Source organism: Rhinolophus sinicus, chromosome 16 (assembly GCF_057876585.1).
Source record: "Rhinolophus sinicus isolate RSI-liver-muscle chromosome 16, RSI-T2T, whole genome shotgun sequence".
In the NCBI taxonomy this organism is placed as follows: Eukaryota; Metazoa; Chordata; class Mammalia; order Chiroptera; family Rhinolophidae; genus Rhinolophus; species Rhinolophus sinicus.
Genome location: NC_142516.1, coordinates 148,292,419 through 148,310,296, shown reverse-complemented (window position 1 = coordinate 148,310,296; position 17,878 = coordinate 148,292,419). Strand labels below are relative to the sequence as shown.

Below are 17,878 nucleotides of genomic sequence, written 5' to 3'. Positions count from 1 at the left end.
TGGGAGTGACCGCCATCAATTCAGCCGTCCAACCCAAAACCTGGGAGTCTTCTCAGACACTTCCCCATAGCCCCTCACTCTCCACTTCACGCATTGTGCTGTCACTCTCTGATTACACTTACATGTGTTGCCTACTGGACTACATGATCCATGAGGGTTAGGAGCCAAGTGCCCATTATTCCCACAGTATCCCCAGAGCCTAGGATAATGCTTGATAAATGCGTGAATTAATGAAGGAATGAATGTTCAAGGTGAGTATTGGCCCAAAGACAAGTTGTGAATTATGGGAGAAGCAGGATTCCCCCGTCTGCCCTTTCTGCACAGGACCTCTCTGAGCCTCCCGTTTTTAGGGGGGACAGCACTTTACACTTTTGGATTGAGCTGAGGAGGGTGTACTGGGACTGAATTTCTGGCAATGTGCTACCTCCGTCAGTTTCTAGCACTTTACACCTCGTGTGCAACCTACCAAAGGGGATGTAACAGGCATTAGTATACGCACATACAGAGAGGGCTCCTTCCACCCCCCACCCCCACCCCCGCCTGTTCCACTGAAGAGCTACTAGAGGCAACAGAGCATGTTTCAAGGTTCCCTGGAATCAACGCATCTGAGCACTGGAAATGTGGTGCAACCTTTGGCGCTAGAAAACAAGACTTTCAGGATTTCAACAGTTGCAGAGGAACCAGGGCATCGAAGTCATGAGAGAGTCATGTTGCCTGACGTGTCATCTAACTGGCTTACCACATGGTCGGGGTCCCTGAGGTTGGCACAGCCTGTCCCTGAGCCTGGCTGCCCACACATCCCAGAGGTCCTTTTTGCTCGTTATGCCCGTCTGTCCCATATGCACTGACTTGACGAAGTGAGAAAGAAAACTGTAGTGAAAGTTGAACAGTGGTTAACGTGTGGTGTGCGGTGATGCCGAGGAAGCAGGGATCCTCAGTGGAAAATCTTTTCTGGAGAAAGCCAAGCGCATGTAGGAGTATTTGGGTATCTACGAACTTAATTTATGAAACTCTCTATTCTTCCTCCTTAAAATGCCAAGTGATTAAAATTCTTAGGTGTCATCACTAGACCCCCCACCTGATGGTAGCATCCCCGATACTTCTGCTGGTGGAGCACCCTTTGTCCACACCCAAGGAATGGGATTTGGGGACGTCATTACAGAACCCTGATCTACAGGGCTGTCATGGGCCCTTAGACCCTTCCCTGGACTGAGCTCCCACGTGGAGGATGAGGAAACTGAGAGGTCGGCCAATAAAGGAACGCGCACGGTCAGGCTAGTTAAGAAAGGTTTTATTGTAAGAAACAAAGGTTTATCAGGCTGAGCAAAAGATGGCTACAGCCCAGGCTGCAGGCCTAAAGGAGACTTGCAGCCCCGAAGGAAGGGTGAGGAGGGTTTTATAGGAGCTGTGCTGACAAGGTAGCATTGTTTGAACAGAAAATGCTGACTGCCTGCTAGCCAGTGGCTGTTTTGTGGCGTTTACTGTTATCACAAGTTTGGCTCTGTCTGCTGGTGCTGGCCAACAGACATTTTGTTGTTTTCTTGCAGACATGGCTCTATCTGTAAGTCACGGTCTCTGAGACCTAAAATTCAGAGACTGTCGTGCAGCATGTTATGTGGGGTCTCTGGTCCTGCTCCCCGCACAAGAATGCAGGATATGGTGAGGCCAAAAAGGAACACCAACGGAGTCATGGATAGAGGGTTCATACCCTATATTCTCGCTGGCGGCTGGGTTGGAGACACAGGAAGCAGGATCCACACTGTCCTCAACCTGCTGTCCACTTCTCTGCCTGCCAACCAACCAACGCAGCCATGGCAGTTATATCAGTGGCCAATGGCTAACTGGTTACAGCTGACGGCCAACTAGTCACAGTTAATGGCCATCTCCTACCTGAGCCAGCACCTTTCCACGTGAGGCCGAGAGCCTGGAAACTGCTCTCTGGGACTCTGTCCCCACAGAGACCTAACATTAAGTCAGGGTCTCTAACATTCAGACACCTAACAGAAACCCTTTGAGCGGGTCACTTTCATGCTTCCATTTTGATATGGGGTTATTTTGAAAAATGAACCATGACAGTTAAAAAATGTTTTAACCAACTAGTGTTTAAAGCAGACCCCTCTTACTCCTTCTTCCAAGGCTTACCCTCAAGGTGGGGCTCTGAGGTGGTATGGGGGCTTAGAGCTAGGGAGGGGTCAGGGGTGATGGGCTGAGACTCAGAGAAGAGTGTCTGGGAAAAAGGGTGCTAAAAAATAGGTGGTATTATGGGTTGAATTTTGTCTCCCAAAAAGAGAAGATGAAGTCCTCATCCCCACTACCTGTGAATATGACCTGAATTGGAAATGGGGTCTTTGTAGGTATAATGAATTTAAGATGAGGTCTTTAGGGTGTGCCTGCTCCGAGATGGCTAGTGTCATTATTAAAAGAAAAAAAGAAAGGAGATGCCATGTGAACGAACAACGAACACACACACACACACACACACACACACACACACACACACACACAGAGAAAGAACACCAGGTAAAGATGAAGGCAGGGATCCAGGTGATGCTTCTACAAGCCAAGGAGCACCAAGGGTTGCCAGCAAACCACCGGAACCTGGGGAGAGGCCTGGAGCGGAGTCTCCCTCACAGCCTCAGACAGAACCAGCCCTGCTGACACCTTGATTTTGGACGTTTAGCCTCCAGAACCATGAGAGAATAAGTTTTTGTTGTTTAAAGCCACACAGTTTATAGTACTTTGTTACAACAGCACTTGCAAACTACAACCACAGGCAAGAGAGTCAGATACCAGTGGTTCTCACACCTGAGCATGCAACAGGATTACCTGGAGGGCTTGTTCAAACAGTGCTGGGCCCCACTCCCGGAGTGGCTGGTTTAACAGGTCTGGAGTGTCACTCAAGAATGTGCATTTCGAACAAGTCCCCAGGTGGTGCTGTTGCCGCTGATCTGGGAACCACACTTTGAGAACCACTGAGCTAGGGGACAGGGTGTGGCCTGGGCATTGGAACCTTCTAGCTTCAGTAATAAAGAGATGGATATCCTCACTGGTGTGAGTTGTGCCAGCCCACTTAGAAAACTTCAGTGGCACAATCAGTTTTCATTTCAATGACTTCTTCTGTTTTAAATGATTTATGTATGTGTTGATTCATGGACTCCCACAATAACCCCACCTGGTAGATATTAGAGTCCCTGTTTTTTATAGACAAGGAAAATGAGGTTCAGGTGGGAATATAAATCCTCAGTAGTACTGTTCCGCCTAACTCCCTGAGCTCAGGGCTCCATGCTCAGAGCCTGGCCTTGGAGCATCCCTGACTGGTTCATCCCTCAGAACTCAGAGTTCCCTCATCTTTGTAGATCACACCCCTCATCGCCTTGTGGGAAAAGAAAGCCATCCCCATCCATCTGCGGCCAAAGCTGCAAACCAAAAGTGCCTCTCGGCTCCGCGCTCTCTCCCACCCATTGTAGCCACTTCCTGCCAGATCTCACGATCTGGATCCTCTTTCCTGATCCTGTTTCATCCCAAATGCCCTCCTGATAGAACTTCTTCGTTCCTACTTCCACATGCTCATAGCAAACGGCCCCCAAGCTTTCACCAATTTGGGCTTGGAAGAAGGCGTGTTTCTGCTCTTTACCAATTTTGCCTCCCCAAATCTGAAACGTAATCTAAGCTATTGACTCAGGACTCAACCAATGATTTTTTAGTGGTGCTTGTATTTGCTGTGAAAATACTCTTTTCCCAGAAGAAACAACACAGACCCCGTCACCTTCAAAGGCCAAGAACCTTCATTGTTACTTATTACCCTACCTTAGGGGCGGAGTCATCATGAAGCTAATGAAGTTCCAGCTTTGGGGCTTCTCACTTACCATCCAGGACTCTGGATCTAGTTTCGTATTTATTATTTTGTGTTCTTTACCTTAAAGAACCCTCCCTCCCCCCAAAATTGTATAAGTTTCAGGCCCCAACCCTGGACCCCTCCCTGGATACCGTTTTAAAGCCAATGAGCCATTAGACTTTATTCTCCTCTAAGGGCCGGGAGCCCGTAGTCTGGTTGATACTCTGTGTTTCTGAGGAAGCTTTTCCCAGGGAAGAAGGGGAGGAGGACTCTGAAGCCCTGACTTTGAAAAGGCGGAGGAGCCATTTCCTGTAACGTGTGGATGCAAAGAAGTAAATGATTGGGTCAATGCCACAGTTCATGTTCATGAGGGACACCGTGAGCTGAAGGGACACTTGGAAAGCCCTCTGCTCCGAGCAGGATGGCTGGGAGAGCAGCTGTCTCACCATGAACTGGATGATGTTGAGATGGTAGGGGCTGAAGCACACCAGCACAGCCACCAGCACCATGAGAATGAGCAGGCAGGCCCTCCGGTGGTGCCCTTTCTCAGCCGTCAGAGGGTTGTCCCGGGCTGTCCTACACAGCTTCATGGTGATCTTCACATAACAAAAGAGCATGATCCCCACTGGCCCACAGAAGCTTATCACACAGGCCCCTAGGACAATGAGTGGCAGCCTGAAGAACCCCTTGACACTGACGAACTCCATGCAGGTGACCTTGCCTGCCACAGGCTTGGTCATGGAGATCAAGAGCAGGGGCATCGTCTGCAGAACCGCCAGGGCCCAGACAGCCACACAGACGAGCCTTGCTCGGCCGGCTCTGCGGAGCTGGGGGCACTGGTGGGTGTGGACCACAGCCAGGTAACGGTCCACGCTCACGCACGTCATGAGGTAGACCCCACCGTACGTATTCACGTAGAAGGTGAACGCCGTCAGCCTGCAGAGCCCTTCGCCAAAAGGCCAGCTGAAGTCCAGCACGTAGTAGGTGATCTTTCCAGGCAGCACCAGTGTGAACAGGAGGTCGGACACTGCCAGGTGGGCCAAGTAGATACCGGTTGAGTTGACCTTCTTGCCCTTTCGACGGGCAAGGCAAAGGGCAAGGATGTTTCCCAGGGCACTGAAGACCAAGAGGAGGGTGTAGAACAGAGAGAGCATCACGCTGGCCACCCGGGGTGGGTGGTGAGGAAGGCAGAGGCTGGCATTGTGGGAGATGCTGCTTGGGTCAGCTGTGCTGGAAGCCATGTCAGAGAGGTCCCTGGGAAGACAAAAAATATAAAATGTAATATTGAATGTGTGGGGTTACACCTCTACATAGCAATAATTAGTAATTTGCTGAGCCAACATGCACATGAAAGACATATCTCTTTTTAAGCCAGCTTTTTGTTGGAAGTGTAATATACTGTTCCAGTTACTATTGCTGTGTAACAAATCACCCCCCAAAGTTAGCAGCTTCAAACATACTTGATTACGCTCGTGGTCAGGTTTTGAGCAGGGCACAGTGGGAATGGTTTTTCTCTGCTCCCCAGTGTTGGGAGCCTCCGCTGGGAAGCGTCAGCCGCTAGGAGTGACCCAATGGCAGAGGCTGGGACCACCTGGAGGTGACTTCCCTGCAATGTGTGGTAGTTAATGCCGGCTTTTGCCTGGAGCCTCAGCTGGGGATCCTCATGAGAGTGGGGCTTCCTCACAGCACAGCAGACTGAAGGTGACTAGATTGCTCACACAGCAGCCTGGGGCTCCAAAAAAAAAGTGTCCCCCAGTAACAGGGTAGAAGCTCCATGTAGTAACCATGTCTTTTATTTTCTGTATTCTGATACACTGACATCTTGGGGCCTTGCCGACCCTGGAGGGACTGCCCCTCCCTGGGGTTCACCAATTCCTTGAATGTGCTTTTCAAATGCAAACCAACCAATCCAGAGCCACACCACAACCACCTCCTTTATTGGGCTTTCACACTCTGAGCCACTAGTTCCCTGCCCCAATCACCCCAGAGCCAGGTAGCAGACAACCGAGGCAGCCCCTATATTCCAGAGCCCCTGAAATTATTCAAATTAGCCAATCCTAGGCCCGGTTCCCCTGCCGTGCCTGTTCCTTTCCACAGAAACCACAATAAAGGCTCTTGCTCTCATTTCCGCCCCTCTCCTCCTGTCTCCTGACTGACCTGGAGCTTCCTGTGTGGCCCCCTGTGATGTGGTATGCCCCTTCTTCTTGGGATCTGCCTGTAACAGTCTGTCGTTTCCAATGGCAATCGCCTCCTGATCTGTTGGCCTTACTGAACCTCAGGTTTGCCATTAATACACTGTCCTATTTTAAAACACTGCATTACCTTGTCTAGCCTAGCTGCGGGTGTGTTGCATCACCACTCCCACCTCCCTCTGTCGGGCAAGAGCGAGTCACAAGCCCACCCAGAAACGAGAGGAGAGGACACAGCCCCCACCTCTCAATAGGAGGAATGGCGAAGAATTTGCAGCCATTTTAAAATCACAACCCATATATGCCAAAATGTGCACACATCGTAAAAGTACAGCCTGACAATTTTCACAAATAATCACATGTGATTAGCACCCAGATTAGGAAACTCACCTCACCAGGTCCCCACCGTCTCCCTCCTTTCAGTGGTACCCACTATCCTAACTTCTAAACCCACAACTTAGATTCCAACCTCAGTCCTTCACAAAGCTTTTGATGCTGATTCTTTGAGATTTCAATCTGCTCAGAGACTTTGGAGAAGCAACCCCACAGCCACCCGCCTGCCCTGGGAAAGACTGCCTGCCTGGGGGGACGGCTGTCCCCCCTGCGGCAGGATGGGGCTACTCTCCCTCTGTCCTGCCCCACGGTTCTCCCTGTGTTTCCCCCTGTTTCTCTTTCTCGCTCTCACAAATGTACACACTTTCACACACATACTGTCACACACACCCCTGTGGAGGTGTGACCTGGCACCCCAGGAGTGGGCAGGCTGATGCTGTGGCCCTGGGAACGGAAACCCCCACCCCTTTGAAACTGCTACCCTGTAGCGTAAGCTCTTCCAAGAAGAAACACAAGTGCCAATGAGCTCTAGGAGTCTTGCCAGCTCCGACTCAAGAGGGCAGACTCTTCTTTGTCCCTTCCTTCTCTGAGTACTTCTGTCCTCACGCCACACTGAGCTTCAGCGACCACAAAATGAGTTGGGGATTGTGAAGAGAGGGATTCTGCGCTGGAGTCAGAATGGGAACACAGCAAGGAGAGCTGTCTCCGGGGCACGGTTAGCTCCCTTTCAAGAATCAACTTTCCCAGTCACAGACACCTGTTTGCAAGTTGTGTATCCCTTTCTCTGTTTGCTCAGGACTCACAGAGCACAGGGATGGGACTGGCTCCTGAAGAGACCCCAACCCTTGGCAATTGTCCCCCCTGGCTGACATTCCTACCTCTTCCCCAGGACACATCCCCTGGCAGCCTTGCTCTGCCAGGCCTTCAGGACCTCGGGCCTCGGCGCTCACCCCGAAGCCCACTTACTTCCTCAGCCGAGTGCCTGTGCCCCTTCCTCCACCGCCCAGCAAACCACAGAAAGCCCCTCTGGCCCTGCTGAGCGCCACCTGCACCGGCCACCTCTTAGTCTCCGCAGAACTCAGAAGCCACTCCACCCTCAGCGCCTGTGGAGCACGTCCTGGCAATTCCTGGTACATTCTCACAGGGACACACTCCTCACAGAACCTCTGCGATTTCAGTTCCCCGAGCCTGCAGCCTGGCCTCGTCCTCCTTTTCTTTGGTATTTGGCACAAACAAGTGCTCTGAACCGTGGGTCCTGTTGGAAACCGAGTGGTTCCCCTTCCTAGGGACACCCACAGAGAAGCCACATCCACACCCAGAGGAGGCCTGGGCAGGTGCTGTCACAACTGTGAGTCAAGACAGAAGACAGATTTCACCCAAATTAGAAGCTCTCGGGAGAGAGGGGCACCCCCTCAGGCCCTAATGCCTCGTACCTGCCCTGCTTCCAGAGGTTTCTAAAGGTCACACCTAGTTTCTGACCTAGTGAAGCCAGCTTGGGCCTAGCCACAGGTTTCCCTCAGTGACTTCAGGCTGCTGCTGGCCTTCCATCTTTCTTGCCTCACCTGTCCTGCTCAGACTGGGTGCTGGGCTGGTGAACTGGAGACAGATAGAGATGTTCTACCTGCTGAGAACAGAAGCAGAAAGAGAGGGTGTGTGAAGAGCTGTTCCAATCTGGGCCTTTCTCTCCGAGCCCCAGCACCTGTCTCATGCCCTGAGAACAGTCAGCTGTGGTCGACTTACCTTGCTCACCAAGGGCAAAGCACAGAGAGCCTAGCAGAGCCTTGTCCGAGGGCCAGGTGCCTTCCCGGGTGGCCCCAGAGCATGAGAAAGGTGCCCGCGCTCTGGCCTCTGCAGGAACTGAATCAATGCACCACACTAGACTCCAATCTCTTCCTCCCTTCATCCACCCCTGCTAAAAAAAAATAGAAAGAAAGAAAGAAAAGAAAAGAAAAAAACAGGGTATTTAATCTTCCTGCCACAGGACGTGGGCGCTCAGCCACAAGACCTCCCACCCAGGCTTGCCCCCATGGCTCCTGAGAAGGAGGGAGGAAAGTAAGTCATTCTGGGAAGCCAGTTTCCTTTCTGTGCCCCTCAAAGGCTGGGATTTAGACCACAGACGTGACTATCATGCCACCAGAGTCAGGAAATTCAAAAGCAGCCACCATTCCATCCACCCCCCCCCTCCCTAGCCCCCCCACACACACACACACACACACACCAGACCCCTCATGACTGGCAGTGAGAAGCTAGGAAAGCAAGAAGTGCCACCTGGGGACCCTGACAAGCTCAGTCTCTGTGTAGGAAAGTGGAGGGGAGGCATGGCCTGGCTTAGGATTTCCTGCACTTGTGTCTTAATGGAGCTTGAAATCCACATTTGCAGCCATGTGAGGCAGCACTCCCAAGGGCTTCACTTAGCAGGGGCTGGACAGGCTGGATCACAATTAAACCAGAATGTTCCCCGGCAGGGTGCAGGGAGGGTGGGGGGAGAGGCTGAGACCACACCTTGCCACTTCTCTCTTCTTTCTCTCATTTCCCAGAGAATGTTTTTCTCTACCACACAGCTGGCTAGAAATGCGGCATCAAACCCATCCTCTGATTAGGACTGTGCCTCACTCCTCATTGGTCATCATTGGAATGTAAGTGTGTGCATTCTTTCGGAGGCTTTCTCTGAACACCTCCTGAAATCTGCTTCAGTCAGCTGCCGGCTCTCCAGCCGGCCTGCAGCACTCATTCCCTGACCCCTGCATCTCCGGCATGACATTCCTCGTGCCTCAGTTTCCACCAGTCTAGAATGTGGAACCCCAAGTCTCTTCCACAATATGCTTGAGGCAGTGGCCATAGTCTAGGCTTTGCCATCTCTCTCCAGGAAGACAACCATAGCTTCTCGTTCCCAGTCTTGGCTCTCAAACTTGACATTCCTACCCACTCTGCATTCTCCATCCCATGGTAAGAATGAGTTTGCTAAAATACACAGTGGTCCTTCTTTTCTTTAGGACACGATCCTAATTCCATGACCTGGCATTTGCTACTCTCCCTGCCTGAAATGTATTTTTCCCCCTCCCACCAGGGTCAAATCAGCTTAAATCCTCCTCACTCAAGACAGCTCTGGCACTGCCTCCTCCAGGCAGGCTACCTTGACTGCCCTCAGTCCTTGCCTCATGTAGATGCTCTTCTGACCACCTGTGGCACCCTACACATCTGTATATTCATGTACACTGTAAATGACTACCATTTGTCTGATTGTGAGTCATTGCGGGAAGTGATGAACTGTCACACATCTTTGAGCTGACACAGGTTCTGGCATAGAAGAGGTGCTTAGTAAATGGATTGTTTTTCTACCTCATCCAAAGCCTCTTCCTTCAAGTTTTCATTGAGCATCTACTTTGTACCCTGTGCTACCCACAAGAGAGGGGATGCAAAACACATGCAAACCCACAGGAGATTTAGTTTGAGTGGGAAGTTGGGATGCCCGCAGGTCACTGACAGCCACATGGTACAGGACACAGAGACAACAGCTGGAGATGAGAAGCCAACCCTTCAGTCTTCCTGTGGCCTCATAGAGTCACCACACAGAGGAACCCAATGCAGGCTCTTGTCCAATCACCCCACATTGCAGTTGAGAAAGCTGAGGCCCAGAGAGGTGAATGATGTGAGTCATCTGAAGTCACACAGGTGGCATCGAAACCTAGACCAGCCATGGCCTCCCAAACAAATGGTCTTCAAGGAAAAGACGATGTGGGTGCCGCCCACTCCACACCAAGCGCACTGAGAATGCAAGCAAACCGTGAGATAACTAGAACAAACCCTATTTTCTTTTCCCTGTACTCTTTCTTCAAGAGGAAGTTGAAACGTAATTGAATTGTTTCTTCTTTCTCTCTTTCATTCAATAATTGTTATTTAAGCACCTTTATTCTCAAGGTGCCGTACTGGGCACAGTTGCTAATCCAAGAGAAAAACGCACCCTTTCTTCAGACGGTGAGAGCAGTACCTACGTGCCTGCGCGTTAACCGAGAATGCAAGGGAAATGCCAAGGGGGTGGGTCAGGCAATGAAGATCACCAGCAAAAATTTCACAAGAAAATACCCCAGGATAGATTTAGTCAGAAAAGCAACTCCTGGGAAGATCCCTGGGCTCCACTCAATCGCCAACCCTGATCGATGCCCACCTGTTACCCTGCTGCGCAGTCTGACTTCACTGACAAGCCTACAGCTGAGAAGCGCAGAATCAGCAAAAGGAGATGACCTGGTAACCCCTGTCTTAGACTTTGTCCAAGACCCAAGCTCTTCACCAGGGCCCTACAAGCTACATGACTCCATCACCATGAATCAGTGTGTGTACGGGATGAATGCATGCACTCTTTTTCTAAAATTTTCCCATTGCAGAGGTTGAACCCAAAAGGAATATCTCCTTAACCCTTAGTTCTTTTAGTAAGCTTTTTTATTGGCATACAGCATACTTACAGAAAAGGGCACAGATCATAAACGTGATGAATTTTAATAAAGTAAACATAGCCATGGAACCAGCACCCAGATCAAAACCCAGAACATTCTGTGCACCCCAGAAACCCCTGCTTGTCACTGCCTCCCAAGGTCAGCACAATGCCCTAGATTATTTTTGCCTGGTTTGGGACTTTATATATATATAAGTGAAGTCATACGGAAAATGCTCTTTCACCTCTGATTTCTTTTGTTCAACATAGTTTTGGTGCAACTCATCCATATTGTTAGTAGTTACAGTTCTGTCACTCTCGCTGCTGTATATATTCCTTTGTTTGGATGTACCAGCCCTTATTTATTCATTTTCTTGTTGATGGACATCTAAGTGACATCCAGCCTGAGGCTATTACGAATAGCGCTGCTGTGAACATTCCTGAGCATGTCTTTTGGTGAGCATATGTGTTCATTTCCACTGGGATAGGCCCAGGGCAGGATCGCTGGGCCACCGGGTATGTATGTGTTCAGCTTTGGTTGACCATACTTAGCTGATATTTAAAAGAGAAAAAGAGAGTAAAGGAGAAAAAAACATTTTTTTAATTATCTGAAAAAAATTTAAACTTAACATTTTATCAAAGAGAAGCTTTTCCTCAGTGATTGCACAATTAAGTTTTAAAAATAACAATTGGAGAACTTAGATATTGTGTAGTTTGGTATTTTTCCACCATTGGATTGAAATCCATGGTGGGTTTAAACATTGTTTTTATTATGGTGAAATATACATAACAAAATTTACCATTTTAACCATTTTTAGTGGGTTTTGAAATCATTTCAGTGGGTCAGGATCAGAATTTTAAAAAAAAATGAAATGGAATAGAAAATGAGACACAACAGGAAAGAAAATACATTGTAGTAAGCGTAAATACTATTTTGTGGCACTTTTGTTACAGTATGTGTGCTCTGTGTCAAAAAAGTATATAAAATAGGGGTCTAGTCCAACTCTTTCAATTTACAGGGTGGAAAATATACTCAGAGATAAGTGATATTTCCAAACACAGCTTGAACTAGACCATGACATCCTGGTTTCCAATTCAGCGTATTTTCCAGCTCCCATTTCAGCATCTTTGCTGCCAGTCTTGTCAAACTACGGGCTAGATGAGGCCATATCTTCATGGCCCCACATTTTATTGGTGTGAAAGGACCTCATGGTTCCTGCCCATTGAGTTGGCTCTCAGTAGGCTGCAGAAGGAGCCAGAACCAACAAATACCACCTTCTGAACTTATTAAAACCCAGGACACTCCATCTACTTTAGGGTCAACCAGGAATAGTACAAACCTAGAAATGTAAAAGAAGAATGGGGAAAGGACCTGTGGTTTGACATTTTTCAGAAAATTTTTTCTCTTGTGTGTGTGTGTTTCAAGGGCACTTTTCAAGTGCAAAGCTCTGGAGAGGAAGCACTATAAATAGCAGGGGCTGCAGTGGGGAGGGAGGGCTGAGGGAGGAGGAAGTGTGTTCTGAACACCTGCTTGTCTCCAAATCCAGGGCCCTGGCTGGGCTTTTCAGAAGGCCCTTGTCCACCCGCACCGTGCCCCATCCCCAGCCTCTACTTCAGTCCATCAAAACCAGGGCTGGAGCCAAGTGCTCTGGCCTGGGTCACCATGACCCAGCTCCAGCCCATCACCACCCCAAGTCCACCAAGACAGTCCCTGGAAGGAGGGGATCTGTCCTGCTTTGGACTTATGTTCCACTCAGGTCAATTCCATGGACCTCCTGTGGCATTAGCCCCTCCCCCGTGTCTCATCCTAGTACAAAACTCAGCAGTACCTTTCCAACGTCTTGGAATAAAACCCACCCACAGCCCACGGGCAGCAGATTTATCACTTTTGACCAGGCAGGCCCAGAAAGAGGGAAGGGAAGTAAGAACGTGCATTTTGAGGCGGTATCTGCATAGCATCCCATGTTTTTACTGAGTGTATGTTTCCTTGGGGGCTGACTTTGGTGGGAAGGGGCAAAAAGGCCATGGAGACTGTTGAGGGGGCAGACTTCCCCGTCTGTGATCCCTCCCCCTCACTCACTGACCACCCTTCCCTGATCCCAGCTGCCAGAGCCTGCTCTTCCATCTCCTGGAACCTGCTCTCTGCTCCTTACCTGAAGCTCAGTGTCACCTGGGTTGGCCAAGGGTGCTACAAGGACCGCTCTAAATTAGAACCCCTGTTGCATCATGGGCCCTTCCTTCAAACGCCTTATGTGGTATAAGTCAGCTTCTGATTTGTGTGATTATTGGGTTAATATCTCTCTCCCCCAATGAACTGTGAACTCTGAAGACAGGTCCAATTTGGTTTTGCTTGCTCTTGTATGTCCACCTTCCAGCATAGTGTCTACACCGAGGTAGTGCCCAATACAGTGTGTGGGGAAGGAAGGAGAGGATGTAGAAAAGATGGGAGAGGAGGGGAGAGAGAAGGGAGGAGGTTGGGAAAGAAAGGGAGGAGAGGAGAGGAGAGGGATGCTGGGGAGAAAGGAGAGATCGACGATGGGAGGAGGAAGCCAGCCATCTGGAAGAACGAAGCAGTTATCTCTCTCTGTCACTCCATGGAAACTGGTCTTACACTATCCCCTGTTCTAACAACCAGTCGTTGTTGTTGTTTCAAAGTGGAAACCCGCTTGCCCTCAGCCCGCTCCCTTTCTTCTTGTGAGCAGCTCAGGAGCAGCCGTGAGCCAGCAAGTGGCATGCCCTTAGGGTCCTGCTCCCTCAGACACAAGTTTAACAGGCTTCGCAGGCACACTTCTCACCCTGCCAGACAGGGCAGAGGCCAGTTGGGGATGCGCAGACCTGGGGGACATGGGGAGCAGCCCCCTTCCCCGCAGCCCTCAGGAGAGGATCCTGTCTGAAGTTAGGGGGAGGCCTCTGCCGTGATGACGGCACAGAGGGAGAGTCGGGACTCAGTGTGAAAAGGGGAGTGGGTAAAATTGACCTCGGGCTGTGGTGTGGCTGGCCAGGGTGTGTGATTTGGGAGCCAAAGCCAAGCCGTTTGCAATCATACACCGTACCCTTCACTCAAGAAGTGCTCCACCCCCGCTTGTCTAACATTCTAAAGAACATCCATTTCAAAGAGGGCGCGCTGCTAGTCTGTCCGTGCACTTTATGGAGGTATGATTTACATACCCTGGAGGTTACACTTCCTAAGTGTGGTTCCATGATTTTTAAGGCTGTGCAACTGTCATCACAATCCAGCTCTAGGACATCCCCGTCACCCCCAAAAGACCCCTTATAACCATTTGCAGTCACTCCTCATTCCACCCCAGGCCCAGCCAACTTCTCACCTGCTAGATGTAGATTGGCCTTCGCTAGCCGTTTCATATACATAGAATCATATGATGTGTGGCCTTTGGCATTAGACTTCTTTCACTGAGCATCACGTTTTGACGTTCAGGTTGTAGCGTGCACCCCCGGTTTGTTTCTATTGCTCGATCGTATTCCAGGGCTCTGGCTTCATATCAAGAGAGGGGAAAGATATTTTCAGTCATGTAGAAACCATTCCTTCCTTCAAGGAGTCCACTGAGAAGGAAGTTGGCCCAGATGAGGCTTCGTGCCTGGGAGACGGAGAGAACATCCCGTCGTGAGACACGGAAAGCAAGGCACTGGATGGAAAAGGTTCAAAAATATCTCCGTGGGATAGAGTGATGAGCAGAGACCAGTTAGGTCAAATGGCAACACACCTCTCTGTTTTCAAATATCGTTGCATTAGTGGGAAGTGCCAGACTGAATAACAGCTTGCGGGGCTATAGTTCAGAGAGAAGGCCTTAGGGCTACATGTCAGCTACGCATTGGCTATACCAATGCTGAGACCATCCCAGGACCAAATAAATGAGAATCCCCCAGTGCAGCTTAGGCATCAGGAGCTTTGCAGTCCTCCCAGATGATTCCAGAGTACCGTCAAAGTCAAAGTCAAGGATGACTGCACTCAAAGGTTACTGAGCACCCGAAGTAAAGGCCTGACTATACGGGGCGGGAGGGACCCGTGTCCTCCTTTCCAGGCAGGGAAACAGCACCATGCAGACCTCCTCTTCCGGAAGGTGTTTCTATTGTCCTCATCTCTCCCACCGATGCCCTGATGCTGACCCCTCAGAGAGGGCCTGATGGAGACATAGACAAAGTCAGCTCGTCATCGGACTGAGAAGGCCGACTTCTCCTATTTTATTAAAGAAGAAAGTTCACAAGTACAGCACAAAAACACATAGAAAACTCATAAAGGAAATGTCCCCCAGGACTAATCACAGCAGCAGTTTGCCGTGTCTACGTTTAGACATTTTTCTATCCATTTACCTCTGTAGGTAAATATACAAATATGTTCATAAACAAATGATATTATGCTCAAAGAATTATGTGAAAACTGCTTCTCAATCTATCACCGAGATCATCCCATGTCAGAACTCCCGCTCGGCTTCCCTTCTAAAACAGCCACAAATGGAAACTGACATTCCTCATTTAACCATCCCCCAGGGATGAAAACCTACATTGTTCTTGACGATGTTTGCTCTTGAAAATGTCACTTCCGTGAGCTTCCTTGTACATACACCTTTGTACACGTGTCCAATTTGTTTAATAGGCCAGATTCTTAGAAGTGGAATGTGGCAGTTCTGGACCCTCCATTCAGCTTTGTTCATTTCTTTGCCCGTTCCTGTGCCTGCCGTGCACCAGTGACGATTGCACCACAGTTGGTGGTTTCATTCTTGTTTCTATCATGGATTCTGTAGCTCCTGTAAGTAGGTTCCCTTTCCCCTTGCATTTTCTAATGGGTTATCGTTAGTGATTAAGAAAACCATTGATTTTTTTAAATTGTGATAAAGTACACATAACATAAAATGTACAATTTTAACCATTTTTAAGTGAACAGCATTAAACATTAAACACATTCACATTGTTGTGCAACTATCACCACCATCCACCTCCAGAGCTTTTTCCATCATCCCTCTGTACCCATTAAGTAATAACTCCCCTTTCCCTCCCCTTAGCCCCTGGCAGCCACCATTGTACGTTGTGTCTTTATGAGTTGGAGTACTTTAGGTACCTCATACAATATTTGTCCTTTGTGACCAGCTTCTTTCACGTAGCATAATGTCTTTGAGTTTCATCCATGTTATCGCATCGTGTGTCAGCACTTCATTCTTTTTGTGGCTGAATGATATTCCAATGTACATATACAATGAACCTGAGCTGCTAGGATGGCCAGGACTCTGGCCCAGCTGACTGGTCTGTGGAATGAAAAAGACAGGAAGAAAAGGAAGAAGGGGGAAGCCGCGAGACTGGGCAGTGTTTGGGAGAAAAGAAAAAAGAAAAGGAAACCCACGCTGGCATTGGGGCAGCCAAGGCCGGCCACTGGGGAGAAGGGAAAGTCTACTGGGCTTGTAGGTTGTTGGCTCTAATTCCAGCTACTGATGCTTTTGTGCAACTTGGGTCCACCGGAGGGACAGGAAAAAGGGCCACGTTCCGCCTGCAGCTGGACGACACTGCGCAGGTGCAAGGTAGGAGCGAAGGGCAAGTGCCTCCAGGCCTCTCCAAGGTTAAAGAGGTGACAGAACCTTGAACCTGAACTGACTGGGGGTTGCAAGGTGACAAGGCTAAGTACAACTTGGGAGACAAAAGGTCTAGACTGGAGATTCTTAACTGAGTGTATGTGGATCCTTCAAAAGACCTGTGAATAGAACTCAGGGGGTTTATGAACTTAAATGAGGAAAATTTACATCTTTTTTTTCCTTGTGAATTTGTTTTTATTGGGGTATAGGAGATGAGTTGGGAAATGTCACCTTGAAGTATGCTCCCCCCTCCCCCCGCCCAGAGAAATGTCCATTCTAACCTTTCTGGGATTGTTTTTAGAACTTCTCTTTGGAAAAAATTTACATCTTTATTTTCACTAACATCCTTCTATTGGGAACATAGGCAACGACCACTTTGTTTTAGCCATATGAAGAAAAATAACAGATTTTCTTACCATACTTTCGTTGTTGCTGATAAAAAAAAAAATATTGAAAACGTGTGGTCATAGACCTGTGGGTCTCGGAAAGAGTGTTGGACATCAAGGAACCAGATGAAAAGCAGGGTGGAGGTGTTCCACCTGGGCCTTCAGTTTTGTCATTCAATCCAGCATATTCTCTGTGCTGGACAGTGGGGGCGCTAGGTCAAGTACAAAGGTGAACGAGGCAGAGACTGCCTACAGGAACTCATGGGCTGGGGAAGCACACAGCTGAACCAGACAAACAACTGCAGTGCTGTGTGATTCATGCTACGAGAACACAGAAGATGTGTTGGTGTGGTCAGACTGGGTTTCTCATGGGAAGAATGTCCTTTAACCAGAAAAATCCCTCATCAAGTGTGTGCATATCTCAGCTTAGAGTTCAGAGGAGTAAAAGGCAGAAATTTCCCCTGGCTGTGCGGCTGAAACAGGAAAACACCCAGAAACCCTCGTCAGAAGGAGGCCGGGAGTTCCCAGTTCCCCGGGAGCAAGTGGCTGTTTTCCCAGGAAGCACTTCTGAGTGCAGCCGAATCCGTCCTCTCAATTCCTCCTTGGAATGGAGGCTCCACGAGCTCACAGCTTGTTGTCTGTTCTGTTTGCTAATAAACCCCAAGCACCTGTGCCTGGCACAGATCTTACCCCTGCATTTATTTGTTGAATAAATCCATTGACATCCTTCCATAGCTGATCGGGGACAGCTGAATAGGACAGGTCATAACTCTGCCTCTGTGTGGTTTGTGTCTCCCAGTTGCCACCGTGCCCTGCACTCTAGATGCCTGGGGAAAAGCCCCCCTGCAACCCCAGTGGGTACATAACTTCTTCAGGGCTTTGAGCAGATGGAGTGCTTAACACCTGGGCTGCTCAGGGGTGAATCATCTCTGCCCTCTTCCAGGATTGCAGTGTTGTCGCAGGGATCTGGAGGGTCCTAGTGGGTGTCTCAGCTGCCTGCACTAGGAATCGCTTTCCTCAGAGTGTGATACGAGAAGGAAGGATGAGTGCCAGGATTGTGGGGGCAGGGGGCAGAGAGCATCCTCACCTGCACCTCCTCCACCGTCGATCTCACAGTAGGTAGAGTG

At 49.3% G+C, this 17,878-nt stretch overlaps 1 protein-coding gene across 6 annotated transcripts; it reads right to left on the bottom strand.

Moving 5' to 3' along the window:
* Nucleotides 1-1,276: 1,276 nt before the first annotated feature.
* On the bottom strand, nucleotides 1,277-8,345 carry LOC109460982 (G protein-coupled receptor 183-like). 6 transcript variants are annotated; one of them, XM_074329479.2, is made up of 3 exons: nucleotides 8,098-8,345; nucleotides 7,920-7,981; nucleotides 1,277-5,089 (listed from the first exon to the last, which is right to left on the bottom strand). In XM_074329479.2, exon 3 carries the CDS (start codon nucleotides 5,074-5,076, stop codon nucleotides 4,009-4,011), a length of 1,068 nt encoding a protein of 355 aa, XP_074185580.1. In that variant the 5' UTR covers nucleotides 5,077-5,089; nucleotides 7,920-7,981; nucleotides 8,098-8,345; the 3' UTR covers nucleotides 1,277-4,008. The 6 variants fall into 6 exon arrangements, with proteins under 6 accessions (XP_074185580.1, XP_074185581.1, XP_074185582.2 ...); XM_074329480.2 differs by lacking the exon at nucleotides 7,920-7,981; XM_074329481.2 differs by lacking the exons at nucleotides 7,920-7,981; nucleotides 8,098-8,345 and adding an exon at nucleotides 7,417-7,846.
* Between the last annotated feature and the right edge of the window lie 9,533 nt (nucleotides 8,346-17,878).

Coding starts and splice junctions, on each gene's coding strand:
- LOC109460982 (XM_074329481.2), bottom strand. CDS start 7,493: ATGTACCAGGAATTGCCAGGACGTGCTCCACAGGCGCTGAGGGTGGAG. Junction 5,090..7,416: donor AGTTCTGCGGAGACTAAGAG/GTGGCCGGTGCA, acceptor TTGTCTTCCCAG/GGACCTCTCTGACATGGCTT.